This window comes from Triturus cristatus, chromosome 6, assembly GCF_964204655.1.
Source record: "Triturus cristatus chromosome 6, aTriCri1.1, whole genome shotgun sequence".
Classification (NCBI taxonomy): domain Eukaryota; kingdom Metazoa; phylum Chordata; class Amphibia; order Caudata; family Salamandridae; genus Triturus; species Triturus cristatus.
The window spans coordinates 1433006150-1433026628 of NC_140589.1; the positions used below are offsets into that span (position 1 = coordinate 1433006150).

Consider the following 20479-nt stretch of genomic DNA (forward strand, 5'->3'; position numbering starts at 1 on the left):
GTGCAACCGAGAACTGTCAACCCGAATAATCTCTAATCTTCGCACAGGAAATGGAGACTTGTGCTCTACAATGGGACATATTGAGCACCGTTGTAACAAGTATATCATATTCTATGACCCACTCTCCCCATCGGGGGCAGAGTGCCTTACCGTAATAATAATAGATCTTCCAGTTAGCGTGCTCAATACAGACGATTGCAAAGAGCTGGAACTGCCTATTAAGATTGAAGAGATCGCAGGGGTGATCACTAGGATGCAGTCAGGTAAGACCTGAGAACTTAGCTACTTCCCAGTGGAATTTTACAAGAAATGTGCTTCCCTTAGGCCCCCATATCTGTTGACCTTATTTAATGAGACCGTACATTCATGTTTCATTGAGTGCAACCTGTGGGGAGCGTTAGTAGTCCTCCTGAAGCAAGGCCCACTCTCTTACTGGCCAATATCCCTCATAAATTCAGAGACCAAAATAGTGACTAAAGTCTTAGCCAACCACTTAATTAAAATTATCTCCCAGTTAGTGCACCAGTCTTTTACACAGTCAGGGCTCTTTCTTCTCTGTACTCCACAAAATGGGTTTGGATCTTATTTCATAAGATGTGTCAAAACTCATTACACGGCCACATAGGCTCGAGTAACAATAGGTAGAACACTATCAAATGAATTTTTGGATTGAACGCGGCACAAGGCAGGATGTCCACTTTCCCTGCTGCTCTTCACTTTGATGAGGGAGCCGCTGGCAGAGTGGATAAGGAAAGATGTGTCATAAAGGGTTTGTAATAGGTCATACCGATGGAGGACCACATATTCTTAACTTCTGGAGCTATTTAGTGGGGTATCAGGCTTATCTGTTAACTGAGCAAAATCTGTACTGGTGCCAGTGGAGAACTGCATGAACACACCACAATGGATAACCAAACTTCCCTTGAGGACAGGAAACTTTAAATACCAGCTATCCCCTTTGTTTCAGAAAAGTTGGAAACTAAACACAACCTCTTCTAGCCAAATCTAATGTAGATATGTGCCATTGGTCTGGCTTACCACTCTATGCAGGACAGAAATGCTCTTTACAAAATAAAGATCCTACTCAAATGGTGATAGACACTTTCATATTACTCGTACAGCATCCCTCTTGGCTTTTTCAAGAAGCTTAAATCCAATGGCAGAGGTTTTTTATGGGCCAGGAAACAACTCTGGGTCTTACTCGCTAAGTGCACCCTATCGGTTTACGACAGAAGGATAGGAACTCCTGACATGCAGTTGTACTACTTGGCCATCCAAATGGTCACCATTGGTGACTGGATTCATGGAATTGGAGAAGACCCCACACCTCTTAGAATTAGACCTTCCCTTGATGTGCAGCACACAAACACCTCTATAGAGCAGGGTCCATAGACTCCTTACCAGAAGTCATGAAGATCATAAGAGCCTGGCGGAATGCCATGAAACATATAGAATGGCACCAAAAATTGACACAAGTGCCACCTATGTGGGGTAGCACTGGACGTATATGAAATCCTTTGATGAACTTTGGGTGGAGTTTGCTCTACACAACCTAGCTGTTTCTGCTTTTTCCAGTTGAGGCACTTGCTGGAGCAATACCGAGATGAACTGCCTAAATTTAACCCCCTGGAGTACAAGCTGACACTGGAGACCTTAGGCCACGATAGTGGTGATCAGTAGTTTAAACCCCTTTATTTCCATCCAGGCTGGCTGAAAGCGAGACACCTTGGCTCTCTCAAGGATGCCAAATGGACAGAAGCCAAAATGGACCAGTCCCCTTCAGTATCATCCAACTGCAACTAATCCAACTCAGTTATTTTAACAGAATAATCTGAAAGAGACAGGTTAGTGATAGATTCCTTACCTCCCCAGGCGTCAGACTGGATCCGGAAAGTTTTGCTAGCAGCACCCTTGCGCATCAGTAGGTGGCGTCGTGCGGCTTCGCGTCCGTCGCAGACGTCGTAAGCGCCGAGATGACATCACGGAGACTACTTAGGCACCACCCACGCACGCTGACGTAAGTTCTTTCTTTTTCCGCGCCAGCAAGCGCAGATCTGGTTAGAGCACGTACCTTAGTCACTTTTTGACCCCCCCACCCCACCCCCCCTTTTCTCCTGGTGCCCGTAGGGATGCCTGGATTTAAGTCTTGTGGGGCCTGCTGTCGCAATATGTCGGTGGCGGCCCCCTATGATGTTTGCCTCTACTGCCTGGAGATTGGCGGGACTGTCAGGCCATGGCCCTGAAGGCCTTGAGGGAGCAGCGCCAGAAGCTGCTGGAGGCCCGACACTCGTCCCAATGCAGTTTCAGGTCCAGGGACCGTTCCCGGGAACGCTCGTGGGGCTGCAGTCGTCGCTCCTCGGGCTCCAAGTCTTCGCCCTCGGATTCCGGTAAGCGACAACCTAAAAAGAAGTCGAAGAAGCCAGTTCGCTCTCCGACGTCCCCCCGTCGGTCCTCGGATGCGGACGAGGGGGACAGGGATTCTGCCCCTGCGGGTCCTTTGGAGCCAGAGAGTCCAATGGCCTACCCGCCTTACCCGGGTCAGTCGGCAACTCCCGAACAGGTGCAAGAGTTCCTTGCCACCATGGACTGCCTTTTTAGGCCTCGGGCTCCCGCCGGCGCGCCTTTGGGTCCCGTGTCCAGATCCTGTTGAGCCGTCGGCACCGCCGGTGGACCCCGCTTCAGCACCACAGAATCCTGCGCCGTTGGCTCCGGCCCCGGCGCCACGAAGTCCAGCACTGCCAGCACCACCCTTGGCTCCACCTCCGGTGCCTCAGTGGGTGCCGTTCGTTTCGCCCTTGCCCCGGTTTCAGGACCATTTTGTTCCTACCTGGGATCCGCATTGGGAGGCGACGCCGACTCTGCCCCGGACGGCGCCGTTCCAGAAGCCGTATGTTCCTGCTCCGGCTTTGCCGCCACGGTCTGTTTCCCCTGCAACAGAGGTGTTGGATGACTGGGAGGGGTCCGAGGACCCTCTTGCCCGTTAGTGTGACTAAGAGCAGGACTGGGTGGACGATTTGGAGGATGCCGGCAACCTCTGTGTCTCTTCTGACCCGGGCTTTGCCTCTCCCCCCGCCTACCATGGAGGAGGGTGCCTCCTACACGATGGTGCTCCGTCGGGCTGCTGAGGTCCTCAACCTCGATCTTCCTACGGTGGCCCTCAAAACTAATCTCCTCACTGAAGTGCTCCAGATGATGTCTACTTCGTCGGAGCCCCTGCTTCCCTTCAACGATGCCCTCACTGAGGTCTTGTTTGGGCACTTGGTCGAGGCCGGCCACAGGGGCTCTGGTGGATAAGAATGTCGCCAGGCGCCGGCGCCTGGTGACCCTGCGTTTTTGACCACTCACCCCACGCCTGAGAGTATGGTCATTCAAGCCTCGACATCAGAGTGCCTTTCCCACGGCTCGGCCGGATAAGGACTCTAAGAAGCTGGAGCAGTTCGGGAAGCGGTTGTTCTCTTTGGCCAGCTTGGGGCTGCGGTCGGTGAACACCGCCTGCTTGTTGTTCTGCTACTCCCACGCGGTGTGGGATACTGTTGCTCAGGTGTTGCCTCAGTGTCCTGAGGAGGTCCATGCTGTGCTGACCCAAGCAGTTGCTGAGGGTAAGTATGGAGCTAAGTTCGCCATTCAGTGTGGTTTGGCAGGGCAATTTCTACGCCGGTGGTGCTTCGTCGCCACACCTGGCTGCGGTCCACCGGGTTCTCGCCCGATGTTCAGAGCTCGCTCGTGGACATGGCCTTTGATGGCACTCGCCTGTTTGGCGATAAGGCCGACAGTGCACTGGAGCGTTTTAAGGACTTGCGCGCCACGGCCAAGTCCTTGGGTCTTTCCGCAAAGAGCCCGGCCACTCCATGTTTTCGTTCCTTTCGTGGCCACGGCAGAGGCGCCCAGGCACGTTCCTTCAGCAAGCCTGTGCAGAACCAGCCTCAGCGCGGAGGTGGTTTCCGCAGGGGCGGGTCTGGGAATCAGCGTGGGGGGCAGTCCACCACCGCCCCCGCTGCTTCTACCTCCAAACCTTCATAATCCGAGCTTTGTGGAGCACCCCATGCCGGTGGGTGGCAGAATACGCCACCACCTCCCCCACTAGCACGATATCACATCGGACAAGTGGGTGTTGCAGATCATCCGCAGGGGTTACTCCCTTCCCTTTCAGTCCTACCCTCCGGCCATGCCACCTCAGTGCCACCGCATGTCAGGCGGTCACTTGGTACTTCTCCAGCAGGAAGTCTCAGCCCTCTTGGCCGAGGGGGCCATCGAGTGCGTTCCTGGGCCAGAAGTAGGGAGTGGTTGTTATTCCCACTACTTTCTGGTCCCCAAGAAGGACAAAGGGGGCCTTCACCCCATCTTGGACCTCCGGAACGTCAATCGCTTCCTCCGGAAGGAGAAGTTCAAAATGCTGACTCTGGCTCAGGTCCTGGCTGCCCTCGACCCTGGAGACTGGATGGTAGCGTTTGACTTGCAGGACGCATATTTTTACATCCCCGTCCTGCCGGCCCACCGGCGTTACCTGCGGTTCACGGTAGGCCTGGAGCATTTTCAGTTTGCCGTGCTCCCCTTCGGCCTTACCAGCCCCCCTCGGGTGTTCATGAAGGTGATGGCGGTGGTCGCAGCTCATCTGCGCAGGTCGGGGGTGTCGGTCTTCCCCTACCTCGACAACTGGTTGTTGAAGGCGGACTCGCCCCAGGCAGTCAACCGCCTTCAGACTACGGCCGACCTCCTGCATGTGCTGGGGTTCTCCATCAACGTGCCTCTCAGAAGCTTCCCTTCATCGAAGCGGTTCTGGATTCGACGCTGTTTTGGTTTTATCCTCCTGAGCAGCGAGTGAGAGTCCGGGATATTCAGGCAGTGGGACCTGAAGTTCCAGTGGGCGCAGCATCAGGGCAACCTGTCCGATCATGTCCAGATCTCGGAGGGCACTGCACGGCAATTGCAGTGGTGGCTCACTATTCACGATTGGGTCAATGGCAGACCCCTTCCCCAACCGGAGCATACCGTGGTGACTGATGCGTCCCTCCTGGGATGGAGAGGCCACTTGGGAGAGGTGGAGATCAGAGGCCTCTGGTCTCGGGCGGAGTCCCAGCTCCATATCAATCTGTTGGAGCTTCGGGCGATCCGACTTGCACTGAAGGCATTCCTTCCCTCTGTCCGAGGAAGTGTGGTGCAGGTGTTAGAGGACAACACCACCACCATGTGGTATTGCAACAAACAGGGCGGGGTGGGGTCCTGGACCCTATGTCAGGAGGCTCTGTGCCTCTGGCCATGGCTGGAACATCAAGGCATTACCTTGGTGGTTCAACACTGGCAGGTTCTCTGAACGCTAGGGCGGACGAACTCCGCCGCCGGTGCTTGATGGATCACGAATGGCGTCTGCACTAGGAAGTGGTGCAAGGTCTCTTTCTGCAGTGGGGAGAGCCTTCGTTGGATCTATTCGCCACCAAAGAGAACGCGCAGTGTCATCAGCTCTGCGCGTTGGAGTTTCCAAGGCTGCACTCGCTCGGCGACGCTTTTCGTCGCGAGTGTAGTTGCGGTCTGTTGTACGCCTTTCCGCCTACACCACTTCTGCCCACAGTGCTGAAGAAGATTCGGCGCGACCGGGCCCTAGTGATCCTTGTGGCTCCGGATTGGGCTCAAAGATACTGGTATCCTGAGCTACTCAGCATGGCGATCGATCCCCTGATCCGACTGCCTCTTCGAGAGGATCTTCTGTCGCAGCAGCAGGGGATGGTCCTTCACCCAAACCTGTCCAGCCTCCACCTCCATGCGTGGAGATTGAGCGGCGACAGTTTATTCCATTTGACTTGCCTCCTGAAGTCTGTGATGTCAATCTGGCAGCCAGGCATCCCTCCACTAAGACGGTATACGCCTGCAGGTGGAACAAGTTTGTGGCATGGTGCACAGCAAAGGCTGTGGATCCCCTTTCTGCCCCTCTTTCTGAAGTCCTTCGGTTCCTTCTTTCCTTGGCTCAGCAGGGCTCTGCTCTGAGCACTATCAAAGATTATCTTTCGGCCATCTCCAGCTTTTTAAGGCTTCCAGATCAGCCTTCTCTTTTTAAGTCCCCGGTTGTTAACCGTTTCCTAAAAGGCATTACGCACATGTTTCCTCCCGTGCCGTTGATAATGCCTCAGTGGGACTTAAACCTTGTATTGACGTATATGATGTGCGCTCCCTTCGAGCCCCTTCTTACCTGTCGTTTGCGTCTTCTCACTCTTAAGACGGCTTTCTTGGTAGCTATCACCTCTGGCAGAAGAGTGAGTGAGCTCCAGGCTCTTTCTTCCAAACATCCTTTCCTTTCTGTTCATCCGGACAAGGTGGTCTTGAGGACCCGTCCTTTTTTACCAAAGGTTGTCACTCCCTTCCACATCGGGCAGACCATCACTTTGCCCACCTTCTTTCCGCCTCCACATCCTTCGAGAGCAGAAGAGAGACTCCACCGTCCGGACCCAAAACGTGCGCTCTCGTTCTACCTGCAGCGCACACAACAGTTCCGGGTGGATGACCAGCTCTTTGTTGGCTACGTGGGCGCCAAGAGAGGTCGGGCTGTGCACAAGCGGACCATCTCTTGGTGGGTCGTTCTCTGAATTAAGGCCGGTTACTCGTTGGCTAAGAAGGAGCCTCCTGTGGGGCTGCTTGCCCATTCTACCAGGGCGACGGCAGCCACTACTGCCTTGGGACACCGTGTCCCCTTGCAGGACATTTGTCAGGCAGCTACGTGGGCCTCGCTGCACATGTTTGCCTAGCATTACTGCCTTGACCGTCCGGTCCGGGGACATAGCTTCTTTGGCCATTCTGTTCTCTGTGACTTTCTGGTGTAATCTTGTTAGAAGACCCTCCACCGGGGTTGGTATTGCTGGGGTATCTATTCTAAGGTAAGAATTTATCACTAACGTGTCTCTTTCAGATGCACAAGTTACTACTTGTGTAACAATATATCTGTAAGAGACATTAGTTAGTGATAGATTCCTTACCGCCCCACCCGTCTTCCCCGTTCTGCAATCTGATTTCTAGGGTTAAGGTCATCCCCCTTTTTAGGGCCCTAGTTTCATGGCACCAGTGGTCCGTTTCTTGCATGGCTCTGCGTTCCTGGCGTGCAAAGTAGTGTACAGAACTGACGTCCGCAAGCATGGGTGGTGCCTAAGTACTCTCCATGACGTCATCTCTGTGCTTACGACGCCAGTGACGGACATGGAGCCGCACAACGCCACCTACTGATGTGCAGGGATACTGCTACAAAAACCTTCCGGATCCAGTCTGACGCCTGGGGATATTCTAAGGTAAGGAATCTATCACTAACTGTCTCTTACAGATCTAGCGTTACACTAGTAGTAACTTGTGCACTTAGGCCAAAACCATTCTTGAGTTGCTTGTGTTCCAGTGCAGAGAGGAGCTAGCTTGGCCCTTCGAACCGGACTGTGCCTACTGGAGCAGGACCATGGCTGATTTGCATATGGCAGGGTGGAATCTGAGGTGGCATGGTGGGCAAAATCGATGGACTGAGATGTGGCTGAGAGTAATTAGTAGTGGCTGAGATTAATTCAAGCATTCAGCCATCACCTTTTTTTGGATTCTTCTCTGTAGGATGGCAGGACAGTACTGGCACACTTGAGGCGGTACTCTCCCTGTTTGTGTGCCCTAGCTCCTGGATTTGTTTGCATGACAAGACTGTTACCATGACAAATAACTATTCATACATGTGGGTCACTTGGCTCATTAGCACCAGGGTCGGATTGGTAAGGCGGGCACTCGGGAAATGGCCGAAGAGCCGATAGCTGAGTTCCACTTGGGAAATGGCCGAAGGGGCGATAGCCGAGTTCCAGCTGTGAGCTGCATTTTTTGGGCAGCCTTGGGGCTGTCTGTGCTTTTAGGATGCCTCCAGCAGCGCAGTGGATACCTTAGTGGCCTTTCTAGAGGCAGATGGGCGGAGGTATCACTCCGGGCGTGCCCATTAATGTATGCTGATTGAGCGGGGGCAGGGGGCCTGAGCAAAAAGTGGCCTCACTTACATTCATGTGTGGCTTTTTATCTAAGTAAAGTTAATAAAACATGCCCCCACCCCCTTTCTTTTCATAAAACTTTGCTGCTGCAGTGTTTTGCGGATAGGCAATATGCAAATTTGGGGCACTTTTTTTTTGGTGTGCGCGGGCCCATTTTTGATCCCAATCCCACCGGACAGGACCATTGTTAAACATTTCTTATCGCCTTTGCACAAAACATTTGTTGGTAACCATTTGGATTAGGTCACTGAAAAATGTCGATTAGCTTGGCCTGCCTGGATAGGTTTATTGTTGCTGAAGACTGTGTGGGTTCAATAGCTGTGTACCAGCGTTAAACATGCGTGCCACTCGATGCGAATGATGGGAACTGTGGCACAGTGAGCAGTGTGGCACTGAGTGATGTGTGGGGCACTGTGGATTGCACTAGACCAGTTAGTTTGCAGGAGGAGGCCTGCAGCATAGGCCACAGTATCTAGGCTTAGTGGTAATTCAGCATTCTTTCCTACATAGTTGTGCGTGTGTGCTTCTGAAACAGTGAGTCTTACAGAACAAAAACATTTGCTGAAAAGGATTCTTAACTTAACGGACAGACTGTGGGCAAGAAGAGAATTTGATAAGCATTGCACTTTAGTGGGGGCCAACTGTTGGTACAAATGTGAAATGTCCATGACCTCCTATGTCCAGATAGAGTATTTTAAACCAAGTTAACGTGTACTTTTTTTTTACAATTGTATTTTGACACTTTATTTTTATTATTACAAGAACATGGCAGAAAGCAGCAATCGGTGGATTCAAGCGCAAAAGTACAAGAACTGGGATCTCCATTGTTTAAAACTTCAACCCCTCTCACCAGTACCCAGGTAGGAGATTCCATTCCACACTTGACTGTTGTGTGTTAAAATCTCAAATTGAGGTGCAAATTGGTCCTTTTTCAATGCATGCTGATACTCGATCTGTGCTGTTTGTCTTGTCTACAGTCTTCATATAGTCTGCAATTTAAGCATGTATTATGTTATATCGCAATATTATATAATTAAAATTAGGGAGTTACTCAGAGTGCATAGTATTTGTAGCAGCTGGCTGATGAGCCTCATCTTGACATCAGTGAAGTTCGTTCAACTTTACCCTTGGCTCACAGCACGCGTGTGTGGATTTGTCACCATAGGCGCTGGAAGTAGGGGTGTTGCGGCACCCCCAGAAACGATCATGCAGGAATTCAGAAGGTAATGAGTAATAAAGATGCCTTTTTTTTGTGTGTATCCTGTCAGAGAAAGGTCAAATACTAGGCTATATCTTCTGAAAAATAGCTTCTTATTGGAAACTGGAGTGTACTTTTAGTTATCTGACTGCAAAGTGAGAGGATTTTGTAAAAGTGATCTAGGTGAAAAACCTATTGGGGTACAGGAAAGGAAAGACTGTAGCAGGTCAGTGTGTTTTTTTCATTTAATTATCAGTAAATGAACTATACTCATATTTCAAATTATATTCGCAATTAAAGCACAAATGAAGCACTTTTTTGTAACTCTGAAGTGTGATGGAAACAAAGATTTTAATAGGATCAAAAGAAATCAAGACACTTTACTTGGTAATGCGTAAGAGCAATATTCACTGAAACGTGTTCTCCACATAGATTCGTTTTTGCGCTACATATTTTTACCAGTAAAACTGCACGTCTGTGCAAACTTAGTGACAATTTCAATGGAAAATGTGCTGTCTGCAAATGGCAGTATGCTACCACATCAGTGCCAAAAAAGTGCACCACCAACCACATACCACATCCTTACCACTCTCCTCCTGAATGGGCGTGGCACATTTGCTACACTAGTTTTTTGTATGATGCTTAGATCTTTCACAATCCCTATGACTTCAGTGATATAACATTAATGGCAGCACCCCACTCTAAAAGATTTTGCAGCACCACTGTTTGCCACACTTCCATTCTGGAGGGTGCTAAAGGCCAGATGTATCAAGGCTTTTTGCATTCACAAACGGGCCGATTCGCAGAATCGGCCCGTTTGCGGACGCAAAAAGGACTTTTGCATTGTATGTAACTTTTTACATTCGCAATTTGTTGCTATTACCTAAAGTGCGAACGCAATTACGGAATCGCAATTTGCGATATCCTAAATGCAATGCATGTAGCATTTGCTAAATGCGACTTTGCAGTTAGGAATCACAAATTGCCATTAACTTTAAGTTCATGGTAATTAGCGAATCCCAAGAAAAATGCCCAAAAGGGCATTTTTCAAAGTGCCATGTGGCGCGCACACACATGCGCCAAATGTGCACACTAACCTTTTTTGGGGGTGCACCCTTGGATTTGCATTTGAAAATTGCGATGATTACCAGTTTGGTAATCGCAAATTGCAAATGCCTTCCCATTCATTCTTATGGGCCTACAGGCCCATAGGAAAGAATGAGAATGCATTCCCTAATAGCGAATTACAATTTGCGATTCGCTATCAGAAAATGTTAAGGAATTGCAAAATATTTCGCGATTCCGTCATACACTGCATTTTGCAATTCCAAAATAGCGAATCGGTAAAATTCGCTTTTTCAGAATCGCAAAAGTATTTTTTGATACATCTGACCCTAAATTCTTGAAGCATTAACTCTGTCAAAAGTGGCACCATGTCATTGAGTTGTGCTTGGAATGAAAGCTTTCATCTCCATAGAGGATTTCAGGCTAGCCCCCACCGCCCCGCCCCCTAATAATTTTATAATTTATCATCTAATACAGAACTGAAGAACTATAAAAATCTTTATGGTAACTTCTTACAAAATGAATAAGAGTACCCTTGGTAGGGGGCACCAATTTACATAAATAAGAGAAAGGGAGGCACTAAAAAGGCAATGAAGGAAACGTGCAAACTTAGGAATAGAATGTAAAAATATATGGATGAGTTAGGCTGAATTACCTTTAAGTCGTTTTTCCTGGCTTTGTGAAAATGCTGGTCTTTGCCTAATAAGTTTAAGGTGCCTCTCTCTAAGGAGGTTTGAGACATTATACCAGCAATCCAATTTTCACCAGAAAGCTTGCCTGTAAGGTTCCCTTGTCTCATGGATATGCTTTTGACAATTTCTGAATTATAGAACTATTCATCAGTTCATATTGGTGATATAACTTCGAGGGGTCATCCAGTGTAGATAAAAACGATTCTGTGCGTAGTCAATGATCAACCACAATAGTTATTCTAGAATGTTGATTTGTTAGATATCCGCTGCGGTTTTATCTACTGGGACCACATTCGGCTAAAGGCCCCTTAAAATCTTAGATGAATATCAGTCATTTGCAATTATGATTTAAGTTCTACCCTGCTCATAGGACAGTCCCTTGTGTTATTAATATTGGAGTACGGCAACTTTTTACTTTAAGGCACACTCAAGCTTCAGATGGCCCCTTTCAAGTCAGCACAACATGCAGCTGACAGGCTGGTTTCAGAATCCAGAAAGTTCAATCACATCACCTTGACCCCTCTCAAACATCTACCTCTAGGAGCTAGGTGCATCTTCAGATTATTATGCATTGCCTCCACAGTTCTTCATTCCAGAGTACCAAAATATCTGAACTGCAAACAGGTAATCAAGGGTGGTCCATGCCTTCTTCGAAGCTCGGATGTAATTCTTCTTAAACCTCCTACCTTCAGAAAGAAAAACACTTCATCACGGCTTCTCATGCAGTGCACCTGGAGTCTGGAAATGATTCCACTCTAGATCATGGCAGTTCCATTCTAGGAAACTGAGAAAAAAAAAGATTTCAAAGGTTGCTGTTCCAGCACTGCTTTAAATTCTGACCACTCCTCAACACTGCCTGGTAAGAACTGAAACCTCTACATGAGTCCAAAATGATAAGTATTTGTAAATATGTGTTTGCAGCATTTGTGGCTGTAGGTGCGCATGCCCTGCAGATTTCTGTCATCTAATGTTGTGCTCAGACATTACAACTTGTTTTTCTTCAGAGAAGCTTCAAGTCAACGGATGTGCTGTGACTCCTCCATCAGTCCACAATTCTTATAGGTGCAGACTCATCCTTACACTGTTTTATTCTCTCCTTTGGGTTCGGTCATTTTCTGCAACAGCTCCGCGATAATTGTGTTCACAGCTTTTCGGGCCTAACAGCTCCACTTTTTAAGATAGACTTGGACAACTATTGCTACACGATCGTGCTCCAGTCAACTGTTTTCCTGTTGGGATTTGCACTAGTTACTACTGACCGAAACTGCTTTGCTTCGGCGTCCAGGTGGCCAACGCCGCTGCTCGGCTCAATCAAGTCTTTCTCGATCCCCGCAGAGCTGCACCGGAGAATGCAGACAGGAAGGGAGTAATGGAACGCATACTGTAAGAAACTGGATTATTTGAGTTGCATTGGGGGACTACCCATCTCAAGGAATAATTTAAACCTTTTCCAGGTGAACCCTCAAAGTAACTAAATTAACCGGAGTTCAACCTCCTTGTATCTGTGGGTGGCACCGAACAGACCGGCTTAACAAGGGCAATGTGTAAAGTATTTATGCAGTACCTAAAGAGTAATAAAGACAAAATGACTGAATTAGAAAAACAGAGTTACCGTTAATAAACAAATGGACATCAACATGAAAAAACTCAAATAAGGGGAAACGGAGATATGAGTTTTTAATTTTTTTAAGTAGAAATAGCACCAGAAAGCACAAAGTTCCAATGTAAGTCATGGTAAACCAGGACCTTTGCACATTTTGAAGCTGGCTGTGTGGAGCACGGGATTGATACAACTACCAGGTTTTTCCCGGTCAGGCATTTTTTTCTTTCTAGCGGAGTCTTTTCAAGTCTGAATTAACTACAGGTTCACACTTCTAAAGCCCCCAAAGGCTCTCGGGAGGGACATGGAAACTCGCATGTGTCAGACAGAGGCCAACAGCAGGGTCCAGCCGAGATCCTGTTGCCACTGGACTGCTGGGTACTTCCAGGAAAAGGCCACTTTCAGTTGGTCTCTTGTAGACACACAGGTCAGCCAAATGACCATCAGTGTCCACTTCTTTGTTCTGGGTGTGAGACAAAACAGGCCCAGTCCGTCGGGGTTCCTCTCAAATCAAAGACTACAGGTTCATGCCTGTTTTCCTTCACGCTTCTAGATAGTGCTCTGAAGTGAGTACCTGGAGATGCCTCATTTATGCCTGGCTAGTGGGAGGGGTGACTCCTTGCCGCTCCCTAACCAATCGGGAAATGTTGCTGGGGCCAACCCCCCCAACTTTTTCAGTAGTTCTTGTTTTCCCTAGTGCAAGCAGATTCAAAATGCAATGTCAAGGCATTTTCAAGATGGCAAAGACTTTGGCCACACTAAACTGAGGTCTGGGGGGGGGGGGGGGGAGCTGAAATCTACTGGTATATTGTATTGCAATTGCATTTATATAGCGCTTACTACCCCTGACGAGCCGTCAAAGTGCTTTTTTTTCGGCAAGTAGCACGCTACTCTAGGACCCATAGAGGATTAGTGTTGAATTAGTATAGTGAAACGTGCAAGTACATTTTAAGTGGTGGCTAGGTTAGTCAGTTATTTGGATTCGGAAGGATAGCTGAAGGATAGAAGAGGGAAAAAAAAGGTTGGTCTTTATATAGGGCTTGTTAACCCTGATGGGGTGTTGAAGCACGCTACTCTGAACAACCCATAAAGGATTAGTACTGAATTAGTATGGTGAAATATGAAAGTAATTTGAGTGGTGGATATTAGTCAGTTATTTGGAGGGAGAAGGGTAGCGGAGGGAAGAAAGGTTTACATTCATGTAGCACCTGATACCCCCGATTGGTGTTGAAGCGCTTTTCTGGTGAGTAGGACGCTACTCCGGAACCCATAAAGGATTAGTATTGAAAATTAGTATAGTGAAGTATGAAGTAATTTGAGTGGTGGATATATTATTCAGTTATTTGGATAGAGAAGGGTCGGTTGCGGGAAAGAGGTTTGTATTTATATAGCGCTTGCTACCTCTTGATGGGGTTTTGAAGCGCTTTATTGGTGAGTAGCACGCTACTCTGGAACTTGTAAGGATTACTGTTGAATTAGTATGGTGAAACATGAAAGTAATTTGAGTGGTGGATATTTTAGTCGGTTATTTGGATTGAGAAGGGTTGGGGAGGGGTAGAAAAGGGAAAAAGGTTTGCGTTTATATAGCGCTTGTAACCCTGATGGGGTGTTGAAACGCTTCATTGGCGAGTAGCATGCTACTCTGGAACCCATAAAGGATTAGTGGTGAATTAGTATAGTAGAATATGGAAATTGAGAAGTGAACATGTTAGTCTGTTATTTTGATTGAAAAGGATAGTGGAGGGACAGAAGAGTGAGTTGTTTTTTTGAGGTCATAGCAGTAGGAGGAGGTTTTTGGAAGAGTAAAAAGGGGTTTTTGAGGGGAAGAGTCAGAGGGGGAGAGTTTTATCAAGGTTTGTTTTGGGGGATTGGTATAGTAAAAAAAGGTGTGTCAGATGATGCAAGGAGGGGTAGAGTTGGAGAGAGTCTAGAAAGGGTTATTTTGGGATCATAGTAGTGGTATGGGGTTTGGGGATAAATGAGAGAGTGGATGTAGAGGATATATTGATAGATGTATAGGGTGAGAGATGGGGTAGTGCATTGGAAAGAGTAGTATAAAGAAGTTTGAGATGAGTCAGAAGGTTGGGCCAGAGGATATATTGAGAGAAGCATAGGCTTAGAAATTGGGTAGTGCATTTGAAATGCTAAATTAGAAGAAAGTGATAAATATATAGATCCATAAGTACATTGAAAGTATTTAGATGCATAAAGGAGGTAAGTATTTATAGATTAAAGATATTGATAGAGGTACAGGATGAGAAATTGGGTAGTGCATTGGATATGCTTTTTCAGGAGAAAGGTAACAGACACACAGATCCAAGGACATGGAAAGTACATAGGTGCACAATGGAAGTAAGTACATGTCGACCAAAGATGATTTTTTATTTATTTATTTACAACAAAATTATTCTACAAGTTTATACAAAGCAATACACAAAGATGGGTACATATCTATAGTGAAAATAAATGCTTATATACAGAGGAATATGCTGTAAATTTCTGTTTCCGTATGGTGCTTATGTGGGGAAGAGCCAACTCTTGAGTAGTTTTCTGAAGATAAGGTGGTTGTCGGTGGATCTTATGTTGGGGGGTAAAGAGTTATATAGTTTGGCTGCTTGAACAGAGAAGGATGGGCCACCCATGGTTAGGTCGAGCCTATAGCAGCGCGCATGCGCTGCGAGACTTGTAGTAAGGGGCTTTCAAAAGCTCACCACACGCTCGTGCGTGTGTGGCCTGTTGCTTGCGGTTACCCGCACGGGCGCCATATGTTTTGAATTATCGTACCCAGACACGGGCGTGATAATTCAAAACATATGGCCTGGTGCTCGCTCCCACGCGCGCGCCACTTGCGCGATGCTCCTTTGTCATGGCTCATTAAGCGCATCGCTCGTGGGCACACTTACAGCGTGCGCACAAGGGCCGCCCGCCGCTGCTCCCGCTAGTTTATTTTTTATGTCTCCCACTTTCCTCTTCTTAAATGTTGGCACTTTGCTTGTGCTAGAAGACTTCCTGTTGCTTTGGGCAGCGGCTATATCCTTGGCGCACACAATGCAGCTTCTCCTATGTCTCGGACTTCACAGCTTACCCCCGGACAGAGACCCGAGCCCGGACCCATAGCAAAGAGACACGCTGAGTCTCGCACAGGGAAAACCCGCTAAACTGGCTTCTGAACGGGTCGCTCTTTATTCATACAGGGCTTGAAGCTTTTAGGAGTTTGGGACTCACAGCATCATGGTTCACATTTATTTATGCATATGGAATTCACTGCTTAATAGTTTACTTATCTGATGAAGACTACTAGCCGCAGATTCCATAAAGTAGAATTATCCCCAGGCGTGAGACTGGACCCGGAAAATGTTCTTGTCCCAGCATCTTTGCGCGCCGGGGGTGGCACCACGCGACTCTGCCCCGCCGTCTTCCGTGGGCGTGATGTCAGCGAGGTCACATAAGCCCCACCCCTGCACGCGGACGTCAGTTTCCTTCTTTTCCGCGTGCAACACGGATCCGGATCGTGTTCCTGGCCTGTTTTCAGGCCTTCTTTTCACGCTTTGCATTTCTTTTTGGGAACAGTATGCGAATGCCTTCGGGCATCAAGACGTGCTCATCTTGCGTGCGCCAGATGTCGGCGATGTACCCTCACCCCATTTGTATGTGGTGTTTGGGGGAGCACCATGACTCCACAGACTGCGAGACTTGTCAGCAGATTAAGCCGAAGTCCCGGCGGGAGCGCTGGCTGAAACTCCTCTCGGCCTGCATGTCCAGGTCGGCGTCGTCACCGCATTTGTCTCCCGCGGAAGGGTTCAAAAACCGCCGCTTCCGTCTGACATCGTCCCTCTGTGAGGCCGCAAGGGCGTCCGTTGCTTGCCTGTTGGTAAGTGTCGCAGCTTGTCCCCGAGACCCGGTCCCCGCCCTGTGGAGGGCGCGGGTTCTCCGCGGGTCATGCGGCCTCACGCGTCGCCACCCTACCAGCCGTTTCCCGGCGTGGGGGCGACCAGAGCCCAAATGGATGCCTATGCTGCGGCCATGCAGGCCTCCTTGGCTCCTCCTCTTCCTGGGACGTCTGCGGATCCCTTGCCATGTGCAAGGCCTTCTGCGGAGTCACCGGCAGCTTCAGCCCCGGCACTGACGGGTTGGGATTCAGGTCTTGGAGATGTGGTGTCGTTGGGGTGCGACCCTATGGGGTTCCCTCCTTTGGACCACGGCACCTCTGCCTCACCGCAAACCCCTGTTGGGGGTCCCTATGGTGTAGCGGGAGGTTGCTGGGACTCGGTGCTCTTCCTCAAGTCCCCCTCGGTCCTCTAGGCAGGCGGCAGCCTTGTCTGAGGCCGAGCTGATGCCGTTCAAGCACGGGCGGCTGCTGGTCCTGGCGGCGCCGCAGGGGCTGGCTAGGGGCCAGGGCGCGTCCTGGGCCCCCCTAGTCTCTCCACGCAGGCGGCTGCCTCGTCGGAGGTCGAGTCGGCACCTTTTCGGAGCAGTTTTTTAGCCACCCCAGCTCCGACCCCGCCCCGTTCTCCCGCTGCGCAAGTCGTGGCGGAGGTCGTCTTGGCGTCCCCTTTGGCGCCAGTCAACATTGTGCTGATGCCAGTGGCGGACACCACGGAGGCCCCCTCTTCTCCAGAGGTTCAGCAGCTTTTTGTCTCTTCTTCCCCAGAGACAGGACGCCGCGTCGTGGCCTTTTCCCCGGCGTTTTCCAAGGAGGGCTCTTTGCTGTCCCCGTACCCACAGTCTTCCCCAGAGGTGCCTCAGGTTCCCCAATCGTCGGTCAACTTTCCTCATTCCGAACATTTCTTCCTCCAGTTGGGCTGGGGGACGGCCGGCTTAGCTTACAGCTGTCGCCCACTGAAGAATTGCTCTCCCCACCGCGTTGCCCTACGGAGGCGAGTGCTGCCTTCGCCTGGGCTGTCTCTACTGCCGCGGGGATTTTGCGCATGGCCGACCCGGCTGCCCATTTCCCCGTGGGGATTTTGATTGAGGTTCTCCATCAGGGCTCTGCTTCTTCCCTTCAAATCTTCGCTCCATAATTCTCTCTTGGGGCCTGGGGGCATCCTGCCACGGGGGGACCCTGTGCCCCAGCCACTTCTGCACCACCACCGTCCTGCTCCACATGATCCTGTCTGCCTTTCCTTCCACCCTTCTACCAGGGTCCCTCTTCTGCAGACTGCCTTTCCCTCCTTGCCCTTGGTGTTGTCTCCTCCGTCACGGGAGGCCCGGTGGTTAGATTCATGGGGGCGCAAAATCTTCGCCTCCTCCACTGCTGCCTTGCGGGCGCTCAAAACGCTTTGTGTGTTGGCCAGAGCCACTTCTTGCTTGCGGGATTCCACGGAGTCCCTTCTGTATTGCACTTCTCAGGACGGTGCCTGTGCTTATCTGTGGCACCATGTGTTGGATGGTCAGGAGCTAGCGGTGTTTATTCGCTCTGCTCTGGATGTCTGAGGCGCTTGGTCGCACCATGGCTTCTTCAATGGCCCTCCATCACCATGCTTGGCTGAGGGATAGTGTTTTCCCTGAGAATGTTAGGGAGTGTCTGGTTGACCTCCCTTTCGATGGCGCTCTTTTGTTTCACGCCCCTGTGGATTCTGCCATTCAGCGGTTCCTTGCGGGGCTTCGTCCTCCTCCTCCTCAGTGAACCTGGATATCGGTCCTCTGCTGTGTTCTGGGAGGTGTTCTCATGTTTTTTTCTGGGGTCTAGTGTTAGGTAGCCCCAGTTGTGTGTTCTGTGTGGTTGGTGTGCCTTCCGGGTCCTTCGGTTGGCCCTTCGGTGCTGTTGGCTGCTGGTTCAGCCCCCCTTTTTTGCCTTGTTGTTTTGGCTGTTGGTAAGCCCGTGTAGGTCCTGGTATTGGGCCTTTTGTGTCTTCTTTATTGGCTGCTTGGCAAGCCATCTGCTGTTTTACCCGCAGGCCTTTCTGTTTGTCCTCTGCTGCGGAATATTTTCCTAAGAGGTGTTCCCATGTTTTCTTGGGACGTAGCATACCCTATGTGGGGTACTTGTAGCTATTACATAGCTCTGTCATGTGCTGGGGGGGCGGTGTAGACACCCTTTTCGGGTTCCTTGCTCTCCTTGGCGTCACGGTATATCGCTGGTGCAGTCTCTTTGCAATGCTCTTGGCCAGCTTGCGTTGCGCCCAGGTCTGTCCTTCTCCAGGTTCGCTACGTCGCTCAACCAGTCTGGCCTGCTGTCTGCGGCATGGTGTTGTGGCGGTTCCGCCCTTTTGTCCGGCGATTCGGCCTGGTCATCTATCTGGTGTTCCAGAGGGACTGTCTTTCTTTGGCTTTCTGTGTTCTGGTTGATGGTCTGGGCCCGTCCTCGCTCTCTCTCGCGCTCTCTCTCGCGCTCTTTCTCTCGTCTCTCTCTCGCGCTCTCTCTCGCGCTCTCTCTCGCGCTCTCTCTCGCGCTCTCTCTCGCGCTCTCTCTCGCGCTCTCTCTCGCGCTCTCTCTCGTGCTCTCTCTCGTGCTCTCTCTCGTGCTCTCTCTCGTGCTCTCTCTCGTGCTCTCTCTCGTGCTCTCTCTCGTGCTCTCTCTCGTGCTCTCTCTCGTGCTCTCTCTCGTGCTCTCTCTCGTGCTCTCTCTCGTGCTCTCTCTCGTGCTCTCTCTCGTGCTCTCTCTCGTGCTCTCTCTCTCTCGTTCTCTCTCTCTCGCGCTCTCTCTCGCGCGCGCTCTCTCTCGCGCTCTCTCTCGCGCGCTCTCTCTCGCGCGCGCTCTCTCTCTCGCGCTCTCTCTCGCGCGCTCTCTCTCGCGCGCGCTCTCTCTCGCGCGCTCTCTCTCGCGCGCTCTCTCTCTCGCGCTCTCTCTCGCGCTCTCTCTCTCGCTCTCTCTCTCGCTCTCTCGCGCGCTCTCTCTCGCTTCTCGCGCGCTCTCTCGCGCGCTCTCTCGCGCGCTCTCTCGCGCGCTCTCTCGCGCGCGCTCTCTCGCGCGCGCTCTCTCGCGCGCTCTCTCGCGCGCGCTCTCTAGCGCGCGCGCGAGCGCGAGAGAGAGCGCGCGCGAGCGCGAGAGAGAGAGCGCGCGCGAGCGCGAGAGAGAGCGCGCGCGCGCGAGAGAGAGAGAGCGCGCGCGAGAGAGAGCGCGCGCGCGAGAGAGAGCGCGCGCGCGAGAGAGAGCGCGCGCGCGAGAGAGAGCGCGCGGCGAGAGAGAGAGAGCGCGCGCGAGAGAGAGCGCGCGCGAGAGAGAGCGCGCGAGAGAGAGAGCGCGCGAGAGAGAGAGCGCGCGAGAGAGAGAGCGCGCGCGAGAGAGAGAGCGCGCCGCGAGAGAGAGAGAGCGCGCGCGAGAGAGAGAGAGCGCGCGAGAGAGAGAGAGAGCGCGAGAGAGAGAGAGAGAGAGCGCGAGAGAGAGAGAGAGAGCGGCGCGAGAGAGAGAGAGAGGCGCGCGCGAGAGAGAGAGCGCGCGCGAGAGAGAGAGCGCGCGCGAGAGAGAGAGCGCGCGCGAGAGAGAGAGCGCGCGCGAGAGAGAGAGCGCGCGCGAGAGAGAGAGCGCGCGCGAGAGAGAGAGCGCGCGCGAGAGAGAGAGCGCGCGAGAGAGAGAGCGCGCGCGAGAGAGAGAGCGCGCGCGAGAGAGAGAGCGCGCGCGAGAGAGAGAGAGAGCGCGCCGAGAGAGCGCGCGCGAGAGAGAGAGAGAGAGAGAGCGCGCGCTCTCTCTCTCTCGCGCGCGCTCTCTCTCGCGCGCTCTCTCTCTCTCTCGCGCGCGCTCTCTCTCTCTCTCGCGCGCGCTCTCTCTCTCTCTCGCGCGCGCTCTCTCTCTCTCTCTCGCGCGCGCTCTCTCTCTCTCGCGCGCGCTCTCTCTCTCGCGCGCGCTCTCTCTCCTCTCGCGCGGAGAGAGAGAGAGCCGCGCGAGAGAGAGAGAGAGAGCGCGCGCGAGAGAGAGAGAGAGCGCGCGCAGAGAGAGAGCGCGCGCGAGAGAGAGAGAGCGCGCGCGAGAGAGAGAGAGAGAGCGCGCGCGAGAGAG

At 51.3% G+C, this 20479-nt stretch overlaps 1 protein-coding gene across 3 annotated transcripts in view; it reads left to right on the forward strand.

Moving 5' to 3' along the window:
- MTHFD1L (methylenetetrahydrofolate dehydrogenase (NADP+ dependent) 1 like) overlaps positions 1–20479 on the forward strand; it is a 1409858-nt gene that overhangs the window by 332256 nt on the left and 1057123 nt on the right. For all 3 annotated transcript variants that reach the window (XM_085612491.1, XM_085612490.1, XM_085612492.1), the window contains exon 10: positions 8751–8848. In XM_085612491.1, coding sequence (XP_085468617.1) covers positions 8751–8848 — 98 coding nt within the window. The remainder of the gene's footprint in view (positions 1–8750; positions 8849–20479) is intronic.